This window comes from Chelonoidis abingdonii, chromosome 2 (assembly GCF_003597395.2).
Source record: "Chelonoidis abingdonii isolate Lonesome George chromosome 2, CheloAbing_2.0, whole genome shotgun sequence".
In the NCBI taxonomy this organism is placed as follows: domain Eukaryota; kingdom Metazoa; phylum Chordata; order Testudines; family Testudinidae; genus Chelonoidis; species Chelonoidis abingdonii.
In genome coordinates this window covers 270,053,790-270,077,815 of record NC_133770.1, presented here as the reverse complement: position 1 = coordinate 270,077,815, position 24,026 = coordinate 270,053,790, and the positions used below count along the sequence as shown (strand labels likewise).

General features: G+C 43.8%; 1 protein-coding gene across 5 annotated transcripts in view; it reads right to left on the bottom strand.

The window, feature by feature from the left end:
• The window catches only part of EBAG9 (estrogen receptor binding site associated antigen 9), a 48,116-nt gene extending 24,676 nt beyond the window's left edge, over positions 1 to 23,440 (bottom strand). The window contains exons 1-2 of one of the 5 annotated variants that reach the window (XM_075063188.1): positions 23,418 to 23,440; positions 1,582 to 1,679 (exon numbers count right to left, since the gene is read on the bottom strand). In XM_075063188.1, the coding sequence (XP_074919289.1) occupies positions 1,582 to 1,679; positions 23,418 to 23,426 (107 nt within the window). In that variant the 5' untranslated portion in view covers positions 23,427 to 23,440. Of the gene's footprint in view, positions 1 to 1,581; positions 1,680 to 9,050; positions 9,125 to 20,796; positions 20,985 to 21,119; positions 21,182 to 23,417 lie in introns of those variants that run through there. The other 4 variants (XM_032762453.2, XM_032762451.2, XM_032762450.2 and 1 more) reach the window with 4 other exon arrangements.
• Between the last annotated feature and the right edge of the window lie 586 nt (positions 23,441 to 24,026).

Here is a 24,026-nt window from a genome sequence, read left to right as displayed (position 1 = left end):
AAAGTGTTTCCTTTTATTAGTTTTAAATTTGCTCCCTACCAGTTCAACTGAATGACTCTCATTCTTGTATTAGGAGAAAAGGTAAATAGAAATGTCTGATCTACCTTCTCTATACCATTTGTTCTTTTGTATACGTTTATCTTGTCCCCCCTTATTTACTTCCTCTTAAAGCACAGCCCCTATCTTTCCACTCTCTTTTATATTAAAGTTTATCCATACTTTGTCATTTTTGTCATCAATCTTTGATACCCCCATCACACACTTTTCACTATATTTCTTTTTAGCTGTGGTAACCATATATGAAAACTATTCCAAGAGGGAACATACTGAGTGTCTTCAGAAAAGAGTAAGGGGATGATCTGATAGCAGACTTCAGCTACCTGAAAGGGGGTTCCAAAGAAGATGGAGCTCAGCTGTTCTCAGTGGTGTCAGATGACAGAACAAGGAGCAATGGTCTCAAGCTGCGGTGGAGGAGGTCTAGGTTGGATATTAGGAAAAACTATTTCACTAGGAGGGTGGTGAAGCACTGGAATGGGTTACCTATGGAGGTGGTGGAATCTCCATCCTTAGAAGTTTTTAAGGCCTAGCTTGACAAAGCCCTGTCTGGGATGATTTAGTTGGGGTTGGTCCTGGTTTGAGCAGGTGGTTGGACTAGATGACTTCATGAGGTCTCTTCCAACCCTAATCTTCTATGATTTTAGTGAGTTTCCCCACCCTACATACACTTTCTATCCCAGTGCTGAGGCATCCTAACATTTTCTTTACTTTCTTGACTGCAAATGCATATTAAGCAGAGGTTTGCATTGAACTGTTCACAATGAGACAGCCAGAAAACCTAGGTGTCATGAGGACAACAGAATAAGCCAAATTTTAAGTATCTAAACCATACTTTTTCCACATACGACATTTCACAAAGAAACATTTTAAAATTTTCTTCAAATAAATTCTAACTCATCTCTTACAGACCTGTACAATTCACCCCCAAGTTTTAAAAAAGCCCTTAGTGGGCAGAAGGCAATTTGAGGAGTTTCAGATAGACTGGTTTGGTTTGGCAAACAAAAGTGGGAGGGTCATAATTAAGTTTATAATGGAAAGCTACTAACAAATAATTGTGTACTTGATATTGTAATTTAAGAAAAAAACAAACTCTGAGAGTTGGTAAGCGTATACTCTGCTCTAAGGAGGTTTTCAGCTAAAGAGTGGATTTTTTCTTCCAGAAATTCAGAGAACAGATTTTTCAGATATGTTTTTAGGAAACAACTTTCAAAACATGCTTTAAAAAAAAAAAAAAAAGTTAAAAATAGAGATAAGAGACAGCCAGCGTTGTTGTGTTATAAACCACACTGTGTACACACAGCTGTAGAACATAGTTCAATTACTCATATCAGAGCACTACATAATTTTGAATGTCAAATGAACATCAAGATGAAAGGTCTGAGTACAGTTTAACTATCATTCACCTAGGCTTTGTTCTGCAGTTAAGAACTATGCAAATGAGTAAGGGGAGGGGAAAAGGTTAGAAGCAACTTGTATTTAAACACAAAGAGTAGACAGTTTAATACATAAAACCATGTTATTTACCTGCATATTAGCCTCTTAATGAAGGACAGCACTGCTGCCAGGCAAGTACAAATTTTAAAGAGCCGGAACTGTGTGATGGCCATGGCGAGAAACTTTGCCTGTAAAAAAAAACAACAAAAAAATAAAAATAAAATATCCCAGATGCAGAATACTTCTTTATATGGCTTTTAGACCTGATTAGCTTCTCACTTACCCATGAGCAAATAAAGAGTAATGCCACTGAAGACAATGGAGATACACCAGTGAGGGGAGAGTCAATGCACTATACACACTATGTACATACTATTTGTCATCCATTATGACATTTTATTGAATTTGCAGTAGTTATATAACAAGTCCTTCAAATATATAATCAGGAAAAAGAAAAAAAAAGGTGGGGTCCACGGTACTCAGGCAAACAAAATTTATATATATAAAAAAGAATACCATCCCATAAGTATGAGTGAACATATTTGTCAGTTTAAAAATAACTGTACTATAACTCTATACAACCAATTTATTTTAGATATGATTATTATTGCTACAGGTAGCTGCAGCCAAAACATGTAACTGGTTGCTCACACAGTTCCTATGAACTGCAACAGGAACTCTAATCACAGAAGTTGGCCCTTAGAGAACATGATGACACTTTGAGCAACTGACTTTACCATCATAAGAATGAACGATCCTAACAGGCCCCCCAATTACACTACAGACATGGATGTCCCTCTGGTAACTGCACTGTTAAAATATGTATTGTGGACAAGATTGTGCTGTAATCAAGTCATGTAACTGGGCTAGAGCCTTGGCGTTGGCTAATACAGTTTTAAAAACCTCAGAAACCGTCACTTCTCAGAGATAGTACTAATGTAAAGGGATTCTAGTCTCTCCAAAACCTCGAGACAGATTATACCAAATTAATCCTAACAAATCTCTTTTCATGAGTTGCAGAATTTGGATTGGAATGAGCCACTACAGCTCTGGATATATGAGTATTCCCCTAGATCCCTCCACTCCCCCCCAAAATATATTTTTCTCAAGAAAAAAACAACTGAGACCACACTGGAAAAAAGTCAAAGATTTTATGAAAATACATTTACGCAAACACATACTATGTAATTTGCTTTGGAAACATATTTAGTCCTCAAAACAGAAAACAGTACGCACGTGGCCCACGATTAAAAGCTTGCAATTCGTCTTCTAACTAGTTATGTCCATCATTTTACTGTATCTGCCCTAGTTACCAGTACACCATTACAGAAGAACGGCCATACTGGGTCAGACCAAGGGTCCATCCAGCCAAGTATCCTGTCTTCCGACAGCAGCCAACGCCAGGTGCTTCAGAGAGAATGAACAGAAGAGGTAATCACCACGTGATCCATCCCCTGTCACCCATTGCCGGCATCTGGCAAACAAAGTTTTCTCAGCATACAGCCTACCACCATATTTTGGCCTACCCAATCCAATGTGTGTAAAAAACCACACGTGACTGAAGCTGAGCTGGGTGGGCAGGTCTTTTAAAAATTAACACCACTCTCAATGCAACTATCCTGTCTTTTTTGATTTTCCTTAAACAATTCTCCATCATTTTATGCAATCAATTGTGGCTTCTTCCAAACAAACACATTTGGGGTTGAAATTTAGATCTGCAGCTGTAATTGCTAATAAACAAGGAACAAAAACTCAGGATTATAGCTCAGTTTCTTCTTCTGTTCAAGTTTCACTTTAATGGACCTTTTATAATTAGGATCAGTCAACTTGCAGGTATTTAACATGGAAGAACCCTCAAAGGAAGGAAAATGGCATGTCATCTTCCTCTGCTTGTACCAGTGAGGGCCTGCCAGACAGAGAGGTATCCTGATCCAGGACCTGGTACTGACTTGCTGGAAAAGTCATCTGCATATCCCTGCCAAAGAAAGCCAGGTGGGGGAACCACTTAGCATAAGAGGTATCCATTTGTGGAGTTCCTCCTAATGCAGATAAGAGGTAGCTTGTCTGCATAGCATCCAGGAGCATGAAGACTTCACTGACAGGATGCACATGGAGATGTCTGGGATGGAGGATGCTAGCTGACTACACGTGAAAAAAAAGCAGATTCAGAGGAGAAGCCCTGCTCTCTGGGGAGGAGGCTGGCTGCTTGCCACCTTGGGTCCCCTGTCCATCGAGATCAAGAACTAGTATGCTATACTATTAACAGGAGTTGAGGAGCAGACCCAATGGTTGAAGAAGAGGAACCACTTACTCCCAAAGGCAGGGAGACTCATGAACAGTAGACATAGGGTGGTGGTGGTTGGGGATCCCCTTCTGCGGGGGATGGAGGCATCCACCTACTGACCTGACATGATATTCTGCCTACCTGGAGTCCACATCCAAGATGTTATTGAAAGATTGCTGAGGCTCATTTATCCCTCTGACCACTACTTCATGCTGCTCATTCATGTGGGCACTAATGGTACTGCCAGGTATGACCTGAGCAGATTAGAAATGACTACAGAGCTTTGGGAACAAGGGTGAAGGAACTGGGGTGGCGGGCTGAGTGCTCACCCATCCTCTCAGTTGAGGGTAAGGACAGGGATATGTGTATCCTGGAGATAAATGCATCGCTGCGTAGATACAGAAGAGGAGGGCAACATGGCCTCACAGTGGAAGAAGTTAGATACAGGGAATGTGCAGAAATTTAGGACATAAGAGAGAACTGTCTACACCATGCTAAAAAGGCATTCTTCCTTTTGAAATGGTGGAGGAGTCTTATTTCATATATTACTAACCTGATTTCCTTCTTTGAAAAAACAAATTTTTAGATAAGGCGAATGGAGGCCTGTCTTATAAGAGGAGACTGAACTTGTCCTGTTTAAACAGCAAAAAGAAGGCTAAGCGGTGATATGATTGCACTCTATAAATACATTAGCAGGATAAATACCAGTGAGAGTGAAGAGCTATTTAAGCTTAAGGGCAATGCCTGCCATTACATTACCATCTAAGAGACTGTCAAACAAAGAGGGGGTGATTCCTTTTTAAACCTCTCTCCAGGAAAATGGATGTTCTTAAAATGAAAGCCTTACTTAATACTTTCTCTGTTTTTCCCTTATTTTCTTTATTTTTAATAAAAGGTTAAAAGAATTTTTAATTTTGTATTTGCCATGGTGCTAAGCAGGTCTCTGTATACCAAACCTTATTTAACATTGTTTAATGTGGGACAGTAACTAGGTTATGTCAACACCTTTGGCCAGTTTATTCCATTGAAATTAGTACAGCAGCTCTCAAACTTTTATAACTAATCCTTTTGGAAGTGTGTTATATTTTCTAGTCAAGCAAAAAAACCTCATGTTTGGAAAAAGAGATTTTGCACTGAGGTTTATATTTGCATTTTTGTCTATTCTAAGTTCAGCCACACACAGTTATTTGGAGTGACCTGTAACAATGTAAGGAATTTGTTTGTAAAATTTACTAATTCTAGTTGATATTTTGAAGTTGTTCTTATGAAAAGTACTGTATTGTAGAATGCCTCTATGTCCATTCACCATTGTTGACAAGCCCGTAAGCACACCTGTCCCGGACTAGATACAGCGAAGAGTAGTTAACCTTAATGACTGTAGTCTGACCAGTCAGTAGTATGCTAAAGTTGGTTGGACTGGGGAAAAGCCACTTCCTTCAGCTTGTCTATATGGGGTTCAGATTTGGAGAGTGAAAAGTTACCAGCAGTAGGACAAATGAACCAAGTATTGAGATACATAAACTTGAGGGACTTGGAGCCACTCAGGTAGCTTGGGGCAGGAGAGATGCAGAGACAGGCATGCTTTTGTAGCAGGGGAGGTTTGGTTTAGTTGTGGGACTACCCAAGGTCAAAGCAGGCTGACTGGGGGTGGGGGATGGGAAGAGAGATGGAATGATGGAAATGACAAGCCATGTGCTGCAGCTGAAAGACAGCCCCAATAGACTCTGACCTCCAGCCCAAAGAATGCTCTGGAGTGGTGAGGAAAACAAGTAAGGGAAACACATGTAGGTTTTGCTATTTTTGTATAGATCTCTGTATTTCTCATACAACTCTAAGTAAGAGAAATTGTGATTCAGGATCCGCTTGTGTATTGTATGTGACACCTATCACATGCCCTTGAACAGTTAATGGGTAGGCCCAGAATACCCCCACAATTGGAGTTCTGGGGAAAGTGTATTGAAGCTACAAGGGAACCTGAGGGGTCAGCACAGGTAACAGGGGCTAAACAGTGGGACTGGGAGGGCCCAACTCTCAGGAAGGAGTGCTAGACAGATGATCTGCACCTTGACTGTGTGACCAGGGACCCCAAAATAAGGGCAGGACCTGGATTCAGTTCAAACTCCAAGGTTTTAAAACACACAGGACGCAATCTGGTGAGTAGCCAAGAAGGGGCACTTGACTAGATCTGCGACATGACATCAAACAGAGAATTTGAGCTATATAAATAGTTTCTAAAACAATCAGCTACAGTTAGACTAACAACTTCTCTAAATCAGCTCCTGGTAAGAAAAGAAAAAGCCTTGTGATGCCTTCTTCAAACTGTTAAAGAGCAAAGGACAGCTGAAATTCAATTATATTATAGCATTTAAGCCTCTTTTCCTAGATTAAAGCTTTGAATGCAAGGAATGTCTATTAAGACGCACAGCACTACATGAAATGATCCAATACTTACTTAGGATAACTGTAACCTACAGTAATAATAAAGATACCAAGTGAGACACAACATAAAGACATTCAGAAGTACCAAATTCCTCAGGAACTTATGTTCAGCTGCCAGATGAATGCCATGATTCACATGACAGATTGTTCTTAGTGTTATATAAACATTGCAAGATGCCTGCAGTATGATTTTGGATCCAATCCAAATAAAAATATGCATGGCCTTTTGAAACTTATAAGCTCCAGAAGGCCATGTATGTTGGTTCAGCAGTTGACAAACCTTCCTGAGGAAAAGGCCTGTCCATTGCTAAAGGGCAGGCATGGGGCAGTAAAGTACAAACAAAAGATAGGTCAAACTAGTGAACTGCAGTACAGGAGAAATGGTGCTCAGGAGGAACCTCAGACGTCATTTACGGGCCTCATCTCAACTCCCTATACTGAACTTGTCTGCTTCCCTATCAACAGGGACACCACAGCCCAAGAAATCGAAAGGTCCTAGAGGGAAACAGAAGGGAGGGACTGGGGAGTGCCTTTTGCTTCAATGGTGGCCTGGAACAGGTCTCTTTTCCACAATCCGGGGAGGTGTAGGGTCACCTCCATCTCATTTAACACCATTGTTTTTGAGGGAGATGTGACGCTGACAGACCAGCTTAAGCCAAAGGCCAATTCGCTTGTGTATGAATATCAAAAAAGTGTTAAGTGTATTATTATGTATTCAGGAAAAATCAGCTGTGTCAAATAATGTTCAAAAGAGATGTCAGTTGTATTGTTTTCACTTGTCTATATCCTGTTTACTATTACATGACATTTACATTACGTATGCCCTAGTAATTAAATAACCCTAGATCAAAAGGTACGTTAACGTAAGAGTATATTCAGGTATTAAAAATAATGGAATGTTACTTGTATTGTTTTTACTTATCTATTTCTATTATATTTAAGGCTAAATTTATGTCACGGAGGTCTCGGAAATCACAGATGCTGTGACTTCCAAAGGCCTCCATGACATTTTCTGCTTCAGTCCCTGAGGCATCAGCCAGCGGGTCCCTGAAAGGTTTCCAGGGTTTCAGCAACAGCCTCCTCAGGGGGCCCTCCTCAGGGTTCCAGCGACTGGGGACGGCTGAGCGGGGAAATCTTGCAGCTCCCAGCCACCACAGTGATAGGGGAAACCATGGAGTTGCAGTAGCAGAAGTCACAGACAGGCCACGACTTCTGTGAATTTTTGTTTATTGCCCGTGACCTGTCCGTGACTTTTACTAAAAACAGCCATGATAAAATCTTAGCCTTAATGGTAATGTAATGACAGGCATTTATGTTATGTACACCACTGTAACTAAAATATCTATCAAATGCAAATGGAGCCCTGGAAGTGTGAATGAAGAAGAGTGTTAACTTCAAACCAAAGACCATTGTGTTTAACAATGGGAATTCACAGATTCAGTTTGCATTTCCTACTCATCATCAAAGGAAAGCAAACATGGGTAAAGACATTGTTCAGATTGTTTTCTGGAGGAAAAAAAACTTCAGGACCAGACTTCAAAGAGAAACTGCTGAGCTTCAGTTCATCTGCAAATTTGACACCATCAGCTCTGGACTAAACAAAGACTGTGAATGGCTTGCCAATTACAGAACCAGTTTCTCCTCCCTTGGTTTTCACACCTCTACTGCTAGAACAGGGCCTCATCCTCCCTGATTGAACTAACCTCGTTATCTCTAGCTTGCTTGCTAGCATATATATACCTGCCCCTGGAAATTTCCACTACCTGCATCTGACGAAGTGGGTATTCACCCACGAAAGCTCACGCTCCAAAACGTCTGTTAGTCTATAAGGTGCCACAGGATTCTCTGTTGCTTCTAAAAATACTGATTCAAGAGATGGTCCTGTACCCCTGGACTGTTTGGATTCTAACAGGGTAGAATAACTGAACAAGAAGATGGAGATTCCCAGAATTACTCTGGGTACTGCTGAAGAGACCTTTGGGAAACTGGCAAATTACTATCTCTCTGCTACTGTTTTGGACTTACAAACGTTGACTCACCCGACATTATATTTTACCTGCTTTAACTCTGGATGACTCTCATTCTTTTTCTTAGGTACAATCTTTAGTTTACAAGAGAACTGGCTCCCAGCATTGTCTTTGGTGGGAGATCCAAAGTACCAACTGATTTGAGATAACTGGCTGATCCTTTGGGATTGGGAGTAACCTGAGTAGTGTGACCGTTATCACTAAAATCAGTCTGTCTGGGTGGTGGGATAGGCTGAGGTGCCTAAGGGACTGTCTGTGGCTCCATAGTAAAACTGATAAAGTGATACAGGACTGCACATTTGTTACTGGCTTGGTGAAATGTAATAATAAAATATAACACCAGTTTGGGATGTCTGCCCTTGTTTTCTGACAGTCTCACCTGAGACAGACACTCACAGTTGTGAGCCATTCCAGACAGCCTTACAAAAGGGACAGAATATATACTTGTGCTATTCTTGCATACTTCCATAGTCTGTTAGGGAAAGCCGTTTTAGGGTGTTTAATGAACCAGAGAAGCTGAGTAACAGGAAAATGTACCAACAGTGTCTGAGGAGAGTGGAAGTTTGTGCTGGACACAGCGGAAGTTCTATATTGAAAGAAAAGTTATGACTGAGAAAGAAGAAGAGGTGAAGTAAAAGGGATGATAGAAGTAGTTTTACTGAGTAAGGTAAGACAGAAAATAGAGTATAGAGATACACTGATTATGAAGTGTTGGAAAAAACTGTAAATGTAAGAAGTGGTTAGTTTAATGATAGAATTAGAAAATCACCTTCTACCTGAAATCCCAACAGTGAAGAACTAATGTTCACTTGAGATCCATACAGAGATGCTTTGTCTTCCATCTTACTGACGGGCTTCAACTGACATTTACTGTCTATTGGCCAGCTGGGAGGAAGGTACTGAAGCAGCTCTGGTTGTCCAGCCTCCCTAGATTGTCACAACAGAGAATTTCAGGTATTTCCACCAATCCCTAGGACACATGGTGCAGAATGCAGAACTGCTGGGTGCAGCCATTTCTTAAAAGGCTTAGCTTTAGTTAATATCATTGTATTTTTATTACTAACAACCAGATATATCTGCAGATTAGAATGCTTTTGCTTTTAACTCCTCAATATTACTACCACGTGTGGAGGGTGCGATTGGCATGCACCTACAACACCGCACCAACACTACCTAAGATATAATATATTGCTCTATTTAGGTCCCCTCCAGCCTCTGCCCCCTTCCCCACAAAAAGAAGTCACACTTTAGAAAGGTTTTGGAAATTTGACTAGTAAGCCAATCTCTCTCTTCTCTTACTGAACTGTTTTGGATTTGTACAGATATTAAATCAGGGCTGTGAAGCCCCTTTAATATCCCTTGCTCAATGATAGCCACTGAAAAGGCCACCCTGTGTAGAGCATCCTCAAGTCGTGTCATTGGCACACGTTGATATACCTCACTATACTTTTAACTGTTTGGACGACATTACTAACTATTCTCTCCCTTGACAACACCCAATTTGTCTGTTCTACTTCCTTCCCAAAAAGTGTAATGTTAACATTTCAAAATTGTAGTGGGGGCTTTTTTGTATAGCCATACACAACCTTTGCATCACTTCCTGCTTGAAAGGAAAGGCTGAGAGCACTGCCACGATACAAAGACAACAGTTGCAATACCCCCACACTCTGCCTATGGGTCTCCCCACACTGGGGAACCCCAATTCTCTAATCCCCACCTTGCCTCAGTCTGGGCTACTGCCTGTCAGCATCAAGCCCCGGCTCTCTGAGGCAGACTGCAGTGTAAAAGCCACTCATCATAGGCAAGGGGGTTCAGACCTGCTGCCTTCCACTATCTCCCAGTACCTCTATGGGTCTTGGACCAGGCCCTGCAGCCTGCGGAGTTGCCAACCTGGAGCTCCCCTGCTCCTCTGGCTCTCCCCAGCCCTGCTTCACTTCCAGTACCCTTTCTGTAGGCAGCCAGGCCCTGCTCTCTCCCAGCCTGGAGAGAGACTCCTCTTGGCCTCTGGCTCACAGCCTTTTTATACAGGCCAACCGTGGCCTGATTGGGGCATGGCCCAGCTGTGGCTGCTCTGCCAATCAGCCTAGTTTTTCCCCTGCCCAGCCCTCTTCCACGGCTGTTTTAAGCTCTTCAGAGCAGGAGTAGGGTAATCACCTCGCTACATTCCCATTCAGCAAGTCCTTACTTAAAGTTGTCCCTGTTAACATTGTTCATTATTAGGTTGCTGATCTATTAGAGAACATACTTGTTTAAAGTTGGGCAATGTTCCATTGTAAGGTTGTTTGGCTTGCCCTATTCAGCACACCTGGTGCTCCTGCCACGGAGCCTGGTCTGGGGCTTGCCTGCTTCCCAGTTGGAATGCCGGGCAGGTGGAGTGGGGTAAGCCTGCATCAGGAGTGCCAGATGGGAGGAGTGGGGCAAGCTCCCGCGCCCTGACCTCACTATGCCCCTGCCTCAACCAAGCTTCACAATCACCACTGGTGAGTACAGTATTGAATTGTTTAAAATTATTTAAATCTTATACTGTGTATGTATACAATGTCTTGTATTTGGTAAAAAAAAAAAAAAAAAATCCCTGGAACCTAACCCTCGCCCCGCCCCCCCCTTAACATTAATTCTTATGGGGAAATTGAAGTCACTTAACATCATTTCACTTGAAGTAGCATTTTTCAGGAACATAACTACAACATTAAGTGAGGAGTTACTATATTTGTCAGTTTTCTTGTGTAACCATGGACAAGCCATTTAATCTCTGTGCCTGGGTTCCTCATCTGTGAAACGGGGATAATATTTCCCCACTCTTTATCTTGTCTATTCAGATTAGAAATTTTTTGGGAAAGGGACTATTTTTTACTGTGTGTATATTCAGCACTTAGCACATTGAAGCCCTAATTTTAATTGGAGTCTTTAAGTACTGTTGTAATACATATAATAGCTCTCATCTGGACAGTGGCTCCCATATATTTTATATCGGTCAACATTTTCACAGCATGATCCACATCTCAATAGATTATCTTGTATATCAACTTTCCACCTTCAGAATCACTAGGGCTACCTCTCCTCCCATTGGTGATCAAATAGCTGCAGTGATGTAACTACATCAATTGCTTACATAGCAAAGTAGTATTAGGAAACATTTGATGTACTAGGCTTCTTTCACTGTGAGTTATTAGTTGGAAACAAGAGCCAGCTGTACATGATCAGCCAGCTCTCTATAGACGAACACTTCGTTGGGCTAGTAGGTTTAGTCCTCTGGATGTTACAGTAGGTGTCCGGGGAAGAATGTCACTAGATATTTAAGTGTACAAAAAAGGACTGATGAAATACGTTAGATAAATATAGTATTGAATGAATAAGTTGAAGGAAGAATAGAGAGAACACACTGTAGAGATATTACATAAACATGAGGGCAAAAGAAAAGAAAAGACGACAGCGAAGACTGCAGAGCTATACAGTATACTGAACTCAACAGTAAAGAAGAGAAACGGAGCCAGGAAGGGAAAGATGGTAGGATAGCAGTGAAAGAGCCAAAGTTAAACAAACATTAAACAGAAAGTTCACTGACAGAAGTAAACACAATACAAACATTGGTCAAAACTGTTTCTTTACTTGGCTTGGGAGTCATGACATCTCACTTACTTGCACCTATTAGCCAGTATGAAAACTAAGTTTTCCAAGCCCAATTTCTCTCAGGTTACTATACTTGTTGGCCCTATTGTAGACACCTTAGCTGCTGTAATACATATCTGGTTAATGAAAGGAAGTCACCTGATAGGACAGGAATTACCACATATTGAATATGTGGCTGCCCAAAACAAGCACTTCTTCTTATCACATGCACTTTTTCTACATTATTCCAAGGATAAGGCAGAGCAATGCTGAGAATCTGTCAAGTCACAGCTTTTATGGTTACATCTACTTATCTGCCTTGATGGAGGCTTAATTAATGTTTGTCAAGTGCTTTAGAATTCCTAGGTAGTAGGTAATAATTCTACTACAGCAGAACCTCAGAGTATGGCCGTGTGTAGTTTTTTATATCTATATATAGATATCGATATAAAAAACTACTAAAAGAATAAAAGTTAAGAAAGGGTTTGACAAGGTAAGGAAATGGTTTCTGTGCTGGTTTCATTTAAATTAAGATGGTTAAAAGCAGAATTTTATTTCTGCATAGTAAAGTTTCAAATTTGTATTAAGTCAATGTTCAGTTGTAAATTTTTGAAGGAACAACCACTTTGTTCAGAGGTAAAACAACGTCCATTTCCAAGGTGTTCGTAACTGTGAGGTTCTTCAGTCATTGTTTAAAAAGTCACCAAAATTGTACACTTTCTCCTAAACTAAACCGCATATCTACTTAGGTGTAAAATTTCACACACGAGAGCAAGGAAATAACATCATATTCCAAAAGCTTATACAGTAAGTAACTCATCGTTTAATGTTGCAGTTATGTTCCTAAAAATACCAGTTTAAGTGAAATGATGTTAAGCGAATCCAATTTCTCCATAAGAATGAAGGTAAATAGGGTTGGTTCAGTTCCAGGGAATTTTTTTTCCACCAGACAAAAGACACTATCTACACACACACAGTATAAGTTTTCAACAAACAGTTTAATCCTGTACAGAGAAATGATGATTGTGAAACTTGGTTAAGGTTGTGGAGTCAGAGGGTGGGATATTTTCCAGGGAATGCCTTAACTGCTAAATGATGAACTAGCACTCGGTTGAGTCCTCAAGGGTTAACACATTGTTGTTAATGTAGCCTCACACTACAAGGCAGCACAAATGGAGGGAGAAGACACAGCATGGCAGAGAAATACAATCACACACACATCCCGTGCGTGAGAGAGCGATGCGCATTTCCCCTTTAAGTACGCAGACCCCACTTTAAGTACACAGCCTTTTTAGTAGATCAGCAAGTTGAGACAGCAGCAGCTGCCAGCAAGCTCCCTCCAACTTGAGCTCTGTCATCCCCCCGCCCCTCCCTCTGTGAAGATGGGGTACAGGAGCAGGGGGACACCCTGATATTAGCACCCCCCTTCTCACGCCCCCCCCCCCTCCTTGCACAGCAAGCAGGAGGCTCCTGGGAGCAGCTCCAAGGCAGAGGGCAGGAGCAGCACATGACAGTGGGGGGAGGGACAGCTGAACTGCCCGGCAATTGATAGCCTGCTGGGTAGCTGCCGCACAGGGAACTTAGGGGAGCTGATGGGGGGCTGCCGGTCCATCCTGGTTCCAAGCCCCCACCAGCTAGCTTCAACAGGCTGCTCTTTCTGCAAGAAAGCATCTGGTGGCCCAGATCTAGCCCGCAATCCACCTATTGACTACCTCTGGACTCAACAGAACAAGTTCTGCCAGAATCACCTTGGACTACTCACTCAAATTCTTTGTCTCAGTTTCCCCATCTGGAAAAAAAGGAAAAATAGTTCTGCGCCCCAGGAAGCCCTTCAATGCCAACTGGCAGAGGGCCCTCCTTACCATAATTCTCATCAGGTCTCACTCTCATTGCCTCAATTTGCTGTTGTCATAATCTGGATCTAAAAGGTGTTGTGTTAGGTGTCTTATGCAAACTGGTAATACACTAGTCATTATTATTGTGCGACAGGTGGTGTATAAAGAATCAGATGCATGCTGGAAATGTATTTCTAAAATGTGTTTGACAGACAGTGCCTGTGCACAGCTTGTCCTAGACAAAGAAATGTTGTTTCACAGGCCTGACTGTCTCCAACATAAATTAAGGAAGGTGACACCAAAGACAATGAAAAGCACGTTTACAGGCAAGGTAATCAAAACCATCAGGTGAGCGAGTGGGGAAGATGACCCCTTAAATTCAGATGGGTGATGGAGATTGCATCCACAGGCTGCTTCATGAAACAGGGACAATGCATTTTGGGAGATATAACCCAAGGCAAAGGCCATTTTGGTATCTATAACTGAAGGGACAGAACCCTTCAAGCCTATAAAAGTTGGGCCCCATGGTCTGGAGGACTAAGGATGCTGATATGTAAATAAGGAAACTGCTTAGGCAAAGATTGTAACTTGCTAGAATTAAGTTTTAGTCACTAGAAAACGTGGTTTGTTTTATTTGCAACTTTTCCTCTCTCACACTTTTACCTGAAATCACTTAAACCAGTGTTTTGTTAATTTATTATTCTTACAAAGCCATCTCACTATGGTTGTATTAAGCTGAAGTGTGGATCTCCAACCAAAATAATAGGGTGGCGTATATTCTGTCTCTTTGGAGACAATGAGCTTGGATAACTTCTGTGTGAGGGTCCAGTGAGGACTGGACACTGCAGGGGAGACAATTTTGGGGAGACTTGGGATTGGAACGGATGTTGGTATCACTTGGAACTGCTGTTGATTTTACTTGGCAAGGAATAACCAGGCTGGCGGAAGGCACGGTAAGCCCACTGTGTAGTGAGCATGCTGCCGGTGCCAGGACTTTGAGACAAAGCTATACAGCACACAACCACCCAGGATTACAGGGCAGGTAGTAACAAAACTGGTCCGGATGAAAGTGTCCCAAAGTGTCACAACATCCCTTCTGCCTGCTATTGTTGAACACTGTAAATACTCTAGGACAGGAACTGCTATCTTGTACATTGCTAATTATATTGATAAACTAGAAGACAAAAATCTTTTTAAAAATAAATAAGTGATAAGTCACTGAAACATCTAAAAATAGAAGTAGTTATCTTAGTCTCCAAACTTTTTATGCCCAAGATCACTTTTTGAATTTAAGTGCAACCCAGGATCTACCCCGCCCCTTCTTTGAAGCTCCGCCCTGTTCACTCCATCCCCACCTCTCTCCATCACTGCTCTCCCCCAACCTCATTCACTTTCACCGGGCTGAGGCAGGGGTTTGGGAGGGGGTGTGAGCTCTGGGCTGAGCCTGGGGATTGGGGTGCTGGAGGGGGTGAGGGGTGCAGGCTTTGGGACGGAGTTTGGGTGCTGGGTGCAGGCTCTGGGCTGGGACAGGGGGTGGGTGTGCTGGAGGGGGTGAGGGGTGCAAGCTCTGGGAGGGAGTTTGGGTGCAGGAAGGGGTTCTTGGCTGCAGCAGTGTGTTGGCATGTAGGAGGGGCTATGGGGTGCTGGCTCTGGGATGGTGCTCAGAGTGCAAGAGGAGGCTTGGGGTGCTGGCTCCAGAAAGGGTTGGAGTGCAGGCTCCCGCCAGGGGGCACTTACCTCGGGCACTCCTGAGTGACGACGCAGCAGAGGTAAGGCAGGCTCCCTCCCTGCCCCGGCCCCACTCAGGCACATTGGCATCTCCTCCCCATCATGAGCCAGGCCATCCCCCACCCTGCCAGCCAGTAGTGCACCACATTGCTCTCAGAAGGGGCCAACGTGTCCCTGGGGCCCTTGTGGTGTGCAGGTGGTCACATGGCTCCACATGCTGCCCCTCTCTGCAGACATTGCCCCCCGCAGCTCCCATTGGCAACAACTTCCTGTTCTTGGCCAATGAGAGCTGTGGGGGCTGTTCCTGCAGGCAGGAGCAGCACATGGAGACCCCTGCTCTCTCCTTCCTCCCCTGCAAGGGTGTGCTGGCTGCTTCCAGGAGCAGCATAGGGCTGAGGCAGGTAGCCCCGCTGCAGCCAGAGATCGCGATCGACTGGGAGAGTCTCCAGGATCGACCAGTCAATCGTGATCGACGGGTTGGTGACCACTGCATAAAAAAAAAAGAGGCTGGCAAGATAAATGTATTAATATTTTTAAGCACATCGAGATTTCTGGATAGAAAATAACAATTTCTAAGTACTATTATTAACAACATATCAGAGCCCCATGAAATACCAGTTTACAACTGCAACAGCATCCTATATAGAAGTCCATCATTCTTCAGAACAATGGCACAGCTTCATGATGGAAATATTGATATAGAGGGGCATAGCTTTTTCAGGAAGGACAGAAAGGGAAAAATGGAGGAGCTGCTCCAGTCACTTATTCTGAGGCCCACAAGATGGTGAAAAGCAGACCAGCTGAAAGTCTCTGGGTAAAGCCAGAAGGGGGAAAAACATCATGGTGGGAGTCTACTACAGAACTCCAAATCAGGAGGAGGAGATGGATAAGGAATTTCTAAAACAAATATCAAAAATATCCATAAACACAAGACCTGGAAGTAATGGAGACTTCAGCTACCCAGACATCTGTTGGAAAAATACACAACACACAAAATCTTCAATGAATTCTTGGAATAGACTGGGGACAATTTTGTGTTTCAAACAGGGGAGGAAGTAACGAGACACTATTTTAGAATTAATTCTGACTAACAAGAAGGAATTGATTGCAGATCTGAAGATTGAAGGAAACTTGGGTGAAAGTGATCATGAAATGAAAGACTTTGTGACTCTAAGGAAAGGAAGGAAGGAGCGCAGAAGTGGATTTAAAAAGAAAACTAACTTTAACAACTGGTATGAAGATTCCATGGGAAAAAGGGGTTCAGGAGAGCTGGCAGCTTCTGAGAGAGACAATATAAAAGGCACAACATCGCATTATCCCAATGAAAAGGAAAAATAGAACAAGACCAATATGGCTCTTTAATGATCTGAAAATCAAGAAGAAGCCCTACAAAAAATGGAAACATGGACAAATTGCTAAGAGTGACCACAAATGAACAGCACAAGAAAGTAAGCACAAAATCTGAAAGGCTAAGGCATAAAATGAATTACATCTATCCAGGGACATGAAAGGCAACAAGAAGTGATACGAATGCATTAGGAGCAAGAGAAAAAAGAAAGAAAGTGAAGGCCCATTACTTGGCAGGAAAGGAGAGCTTATAATGGATGACACCAAGACGGCAGAGGTGCTGAATTTCTATTTTACCTCCTTCTTCACCAAAAAGATTAACACAATTAATATTAACAACAAGGGGAAAGGAACACAAATCATGATAGGGAAAGAACAGATTAAAGACTATTTAGATTAATAGATTCCATGGCTCGAAGGAACCATCACGATCATCTAACCCAGGGGTTCCCAACATTTAAGTGTGCTCGCGTACTGGCTGGTGGATGAGCATCCGCCGAAATGCCACCGACAAGCTGCGTCATCCAGAGATGTTGTCACCGAAATGCCGCTGATTTTCGGTGATATTTCGGCGGCGACGCCTCTGCATAATACAGTTTGTCAGCGGCATTTCGACGGCGACGCCTACTCATGTTGCCGCTTGTCAGTGGAATTTCGGCAGATGCTTGTCTGCTGCCATGGTCCTCCGTGGCTCGTTGTCTGGTGCCTGTCAGACAAAAAAAGTTGGGGACCACTGCTCTGAAGCATCTGTCATTGGCCACTGTTGCAAGACAGGATACTGGGCTAGATGGACCATTGGTATGGCCATTCTTATGTTAGAAGAAATTACTAAAGAAGATGCACAACAGGTTAAAAAAACCACGCTCAAAAGGTAGTTATCAATGCTTTGCTGTCAAACTGGGAGGATGTATCTAGTGCAGTCTCGCAGGGGTCAGTTCTGGGTCTGGTACTATTCAATATTTTCATTAATGAGTTGGATGATGAGAGGAGAGAATGCTTATAAAATTTGAAGATGACAGTGAACTGGGTTTCAAGCACTTTGGAGGACAGGATCAGAATTCAAAATGGCCTGAATAAATTAGATAATTGGGCTGTAATCAACCAGATGAAATTCAACAAAGACAAATGCAAAGTACTATAATTAGGGAGGGAAAAAATCCACTGCTGAAATACAAGAAGGGGAATAGCTGGCTAGGCAGAAAAGGCTCTGGTGGTTATAGCGGATCACAAATTTAACACAAGTCAACAATATGATGCAGTTGCAAAAAAGGTTAATATTCTGGAGGAGTATTAACAGGCGTGCTGTACGTAAGAAATGGGAGGCAATTATTCAACTCTGCTTGGTGCTAGTGAGGCCTCAGCTGGAGTACTGTGCCCAATATTGGACACCACACTTTAAGAAACTTGTGGACAAACTGGAGAGAGTCTAGAGGAGAGCAGTAAGATTTAGATTTAGAAAACCTGATCTCTGAGGAAAGGTTAAAAAACCTGGTCACGTTTAGTCTTGAGGGGGAAAAAAAGACTGAGGGTAGAAACTGACAGCATTCAAAGCATGGTGATCAATTGTTCTCCATATCCACGGAAGGTCGGACAAGAAATAATTAGCTTAATCTGTAACAAGGAAGATTTGAGTTAAATATAAGGAAAATATTAAGCACTGGAATAGGCTTCCAAGGGAGGCTGTAGAATTCAAAACACTGAAGGTTTCTGAGCATTGTTTGGACAAACACCCATTAGGGATGGCCTACCTTTGGTCATGCCTCAGCATAGAGCAGTGGTTCCCAAACTGGGGTTTGTGAACCCCTAGAGATTTGCAAAATGTTACAAGGGGGGGTCTCAGGAAAAAAATTCCCTAATGATGGACAGAGCTGTCCCTAGGAACACCGGGCAGCATGGGGCCAGCAACCCAGAGCCCCCGGACTTCCAACAGCTAAGCAGATCAAAGCAAGCCTATCTATCACACTGAGGAGATTTAAACTTCAAGACTTCTTATAAGAAATGGAAAGGGAAGCAGATTTTTTTTGCTGTTTTTCAAATTAAATAGTACTGTTTTTAAAATTATTATGAAGAACAAGTTTAGGTTTTGTTGTAAAGTGTGGTGTTCGCCTGGACTGCTCAAGACCTGAATGCTTGTGTAGGAGGAACTCTTTGAGTTGGCTTCTTAAATACCTTCATGCTGTTTCACATCTGATACTCCTTGATGAAACGTAGGAGCCAGGTTTTATAACAGCCTTAGTCAAAGTGATACAAGCTACGAAAGTGAGATCCTAGAAAAGTGTTGCCGTTTTCATAATGTAATAAAAATATGTAATGATAAATAATAACTAATAATAAATAGCATGTAATAAGCACGTCATAGAATACCAAGGTTGGAAGGGACCTCAGGAGGTCATCTAGTCCAACCGCCTGCTCAAACCAGGACCAAGCCCCATCTAAATGATCCCAGCCAGGGCTTTGTCAAGCCTGACCTTAAAAACCTCTAAGGAAGGAGATTCCATCACCTCCCTAGGTAACTCATTCCAGTGCTTCAGCACTTCCTAGTGAAAAAGGTTTTCCTACTATCCAACCTAAACTCTCCCACTGCAACTTGAGACCAGTACTCCTAGATCTGTCATAACAACAAATTTTATATTTCCAAGATCACTGCTTCATTCAGGACCAGACTTCAAAGAGAAACTGCTGAGCTTCAGTTCATCTGCAAATTTGACACCATCAGCTCAGGATTTAACAAAGACTGTGAATGGCTTGCCAACTACAAAACCAGTTTCTCCTCCCTTGGTTTTCACACCTCAACTGCTAGAACAGGGCCTCATCCTCCCTGACTGAACTAACCTCATTATCTCTGGCTTGCTTGGGAGGGGATAGCTTAGCGGTTTGAGCACTGGTCTGCTAAAGCCAGGGTTGTGAGCTCAATCCTTGAGGGGGCCAGTTGGGGATTGGTCCTGCTTTGAGCAGGGGGTTGGACATGATGCTCTTCCGAGGTCCCTTCCAACCCTAATAATCTATGATAGCAGGTAAAGGAGAAAATCCCTGGAAATATTCATTTTTAGGAGGGGGTTCACAAGACTTGACATTTTAGTGAAAGAGATTCACAGGTTGTTAAAGCTTGGGAACCACCGGCACAGAGGGTTGGACTAAATGACCTCTTGAGAGCCCTTCCAGCTCTATGATTCTACAGAAGTATCAAACACCTGACCCAGCAGCCACATCATATCACTTGAGCTCTGTGGCCTATATCCAGACTCTCCAGAATCAAAGCCTTCTTTAAACCAATAAATATATTAAGTTCTCCAGTTGACATGGTTGGGAAGGAAACCTGTGAAACAGAAAAATGATTGTACACAGAAGAATGACTGTCTTCCTACATCGGCAAAGAGACAGCCTGAAACAAAAGCTGCAAGAAGAGTGGTCCCTTCTATCCCCCTTTATTTAACTGGGGTGTAAAGTCTGCAGCCTCATCATCACTATAGTTTACAAGTCAACATTCACTATGCAACCACCGATGTCAGAGTTTGCAGGTGGCACAGGGAAGGAGACTGGAACAAAGCCCAACAAGCAGAAATAAAGACACTCAGTAACAAAGGGTAGTGGCAACTAAACATCTTGAGGTCACACGCTCCCTTGTCTCTCCGCCCAAGACCCCTGGCTATGCCAGTTGGAGCCCTGCTGTGGGCCACGGACCTAAGCACCTCCACTAGTCCACGGGCTGTGCTTGGCACAGGGTCCAGCCTGCTCCCCGGGCTGTGCCAGGCTGGCACTAGGGATGCTGAGCAGGTGTGTGCGTGTGAAGGGGGGTTCCCAGCCCTGCTGCCCCCAGCCCAACAAATGGCACGTTCGCCATGGCATCCAGCTGCCCGAAGGCTGCAGCCGTTAAGGGGAGGAGCTAATAAGGGACCAGCAACCCCGGAAGAGAGGGGCCTAGGGGCTGAACGGGGCACGCCAGCCGGGCGCCCCCGCCAACGGACCCGGAAGAGCCCGAGGCAGTGACGGCCACGGCACCGGGGAAGCTGCGCGCGCAGCGCGTTCTCTAACTCACCTACCCAGAAGGGGAAGAGGCTCCGGGGGGCGCCAGGCAGCTGGAGCCGAGGCGGCCGCGCGTTGCCGCACCCAGAGCCGCTTCCCTCTCCAAGCGCGAGCGCCCCTCATTCAAAGCTAGGCGCGCGCTCCTGCGCCGCTGCTATGTCCCCCCGTGCCCGCCACCTCGGCCTCCTGTCACCTGAGACTGTCCCGCCCCTTCCGACCACGCCCCTCCCTCAGGCTCCTCCAACCGGTGCGAGCTGAAGGCGGGGACACTGCGCGACGAAGGGGGCGGGGCAGGAGATGGTATTGGAGGACCCCTGGCCTGAGGGCCTAACTGACCCTGGGCGGCGCGCGAGCTGCCTGACGCGCATAGCCTGGGGACGGCAGGCGCGTGCCCCACCCATGGGCGGCCCACGTGGGAAGGCAGAGGGGTGGGTCCTGTCCCGCTGCGCCTCAGTGGCAGGTCGGGCTGTAGGCGCTCCGCGGAGCAGCCTCTGCCTCGGCCGCTGGCTGCTACGTAGCGGGGCTGGTGGGGGTCGGAGGCTGGAAGAGGTCGCGTCCAGAGGCGGGACGCAGCGTTCAGTCCAGTTCGCTCTTGTGCCCCCGCGTGTGCTGGGCCTTGCGCTACCCGTCACCGCCCGCGCCGGGCTTGGCCGCCACGGGTGCGCGGACGGGAGCTGTCCCGTGCGAACTGCCAGTTTGAGCAGCGCAGCCCCCTCGTGTGAGCGCAGCCGTAGTGGGGCTGGGCCCGGGGTCGCTCCTTGCCCTCTGTTTAAGGAAACTGACTGGGCCAGTATCAGGCAACTCTAGCGGTGTAGCTGCCCCTGCTCTGGGAATTGTCCTTTGACTTGAGGTGTAATTTTAGATTTCTTCTTTACATGTATAAGCGAGAGAAAGAGAACAGTGTGTAAACTTACATGCAAATCAAGGCAGGTTCCTATGCTGCCAGCTAGCCCTTTCCCATTAATAGGATTAAATATGGTGTCATGGTATAATTCCCCACCCTGAACCTTAGCGACCAAAAGATGGGGTACCAGCATGAATTCCTCTAAGCTTAATTACCAGCTTAGAACCTGTAGCGCTGCCACCAACCAGGAATTCCAGTTTTGGGGGGACACTCTGGTCCCCCCAAAACCTTCCCCAGGGACCCGCCCCCACCCCAAGTCCCAGACCCTCTGGATGTTATCACAAGGAAAGTAAACCCTTTCCCCCACTGTTGCCTCTCCCAGGCTTACCCTCCCTGGGTTACCCTGGAAGACTACTGTGATTCAAATTCCTTGAGTCACAAAACAGAGAGGAAAATACATCTTCCCCCCACTCCTTCTCTTTTCCCCCTCCCAGACTCTCCCTGGGAGAGAAAGTAAGCCTAACACACAGAAAATTAACCTCTTTCTCCCCCTTCCCTCCTTTCTCCCCACCAAGTCCCTGGTGAATCCAGACCCAGTCCTCTGGGGTCTCACCAGAATAAAAAACAATCAGGTTCTTAAACAAGAAAAGCTTTTAATTAAAGAGAGAAAAACAGTAAAAATTATCTTTGTAAATTTAAGATGGATTAGGTACAGGGTTTTTCAGCTATAGACACTGGGAATACCCTCCCAGCCTAAGTATACAAGTACAAATTAAAATCCTTTCAGCAAAATACCAATTTGAACTCCTCCAGCCAAATAGACAATTGAACTCCTTTGCAGCCAAATGCACATTTGCAAAATAAAGAAACAAACATAAGCTAACTTGCCTTATCTACCTAGTACTTACTATTCTGAACTTATAGAGCCTGTATTGGAGAGAAACCTGGTTGAAACATCTAGTCACTCTCAGAATCCAGAGAGAACCACCACCAAAACTAAACAGCAAACACAAAAACTTCCCTCCCTCAAGATTTGAAAGTATCCTGTTCCCTGATTGGTCCTCTGGTCAGATGACAGCCAGGCTCACTGATCTTGTTAACCCTTTACAAGCAAAAGAGACATGAAGTACTTCTGTGCTATTAACTCTTACTTATCTGTTTATGACACATGGTCACTAAAAATTAAGCTAATCAGAAACCTAAATTTCTGCAAAAGATGCCTTTAACGGGCTCACCTGATCCAGCATTAGAGCTTGCTGCTTTCCTCAATCATGGATCTCAGATCCATCCCATACACTTGTGCAAGTCACAAATATCCCTTCCCTGATCTAGGGTATTAAAACACAGTTCAACAAAACAGATGTTCCACAATCTCTGAGTTGTGTTCAACCAAAGACACTGTCCAGGACCCTATAGTCTGTTACAGTGGTTCTCAAACTTTTTTTTTTCCTGTGGCTCACTTGAAAATTGCTGAGGGTCTCAGCAAACCACTTAATGATCTTTCTGAACGTACTGTTAGCTAACTATTGTAAAGCACTCTGGTCTATTGCACCCCACCAGACTTAGTAGTCTAGTAGAAGGGGTGGACTATCTCCTACTTTCACTGGAAGTCTGAGCCTAACACCCTAAATAAGCACAAGTATCAACTCTTTTCAACACCCATATGTTGTGCAGGCTTCTTCCATCTACAAATATCATTGCTCAAGGCTACTTCATTTGCTCTAAAGGGATTTTGCTCCTGGCAGCCTCCCACAGGTAGCTCTAGTGCAGTTGGTATAAGGGCTCCTTACCTGCCCCATCACAGACAGCTGTCATTTCCTTACAACTCCATCTCTCCCCACAACTAAATGGAATAGGCTACTTTTTATAGAAAGCACTACTTTCCCCCACCCACCTCAACCCTACCATCACATGATGACTGGTCACCTGACACAACCATTATCTCAAACCCTGAAGGTAAAAAACTAAGCACAAGAAGTCTGAGCCCAATTTCTCTTAAAGGGCTACCTCACTTTGTGACAGAGAAATTTGATGCCATGAATATCTGTAGAACCTAAAATGAAATTTTGTTGAACTTTTTATTCTGTCCTTTTCGTTTCTCACATGTTCTTCCTTTTTAAAGCACAGCTATCAGGTATCTTTAACAGATGTTTCCACTAGCTATAATTAATTGATATATATTATTGCTTTTTTGAGTAAGTTTTTCACTAAGCAAGCTCCACATTGGCTAATCCAGTTGGTTGTAGGCATCTAGACTTACATTTATTATGTTGAAATTCTTAAATTTTTAGTACAGTCTAGGAATGGAACTGTGCTCTTTTTCCATTATTGCATTCCTTTGAATTCCATGACATGCTTAAATGTTTTGATTAATAGGACGAATTGATGTACATACTTCA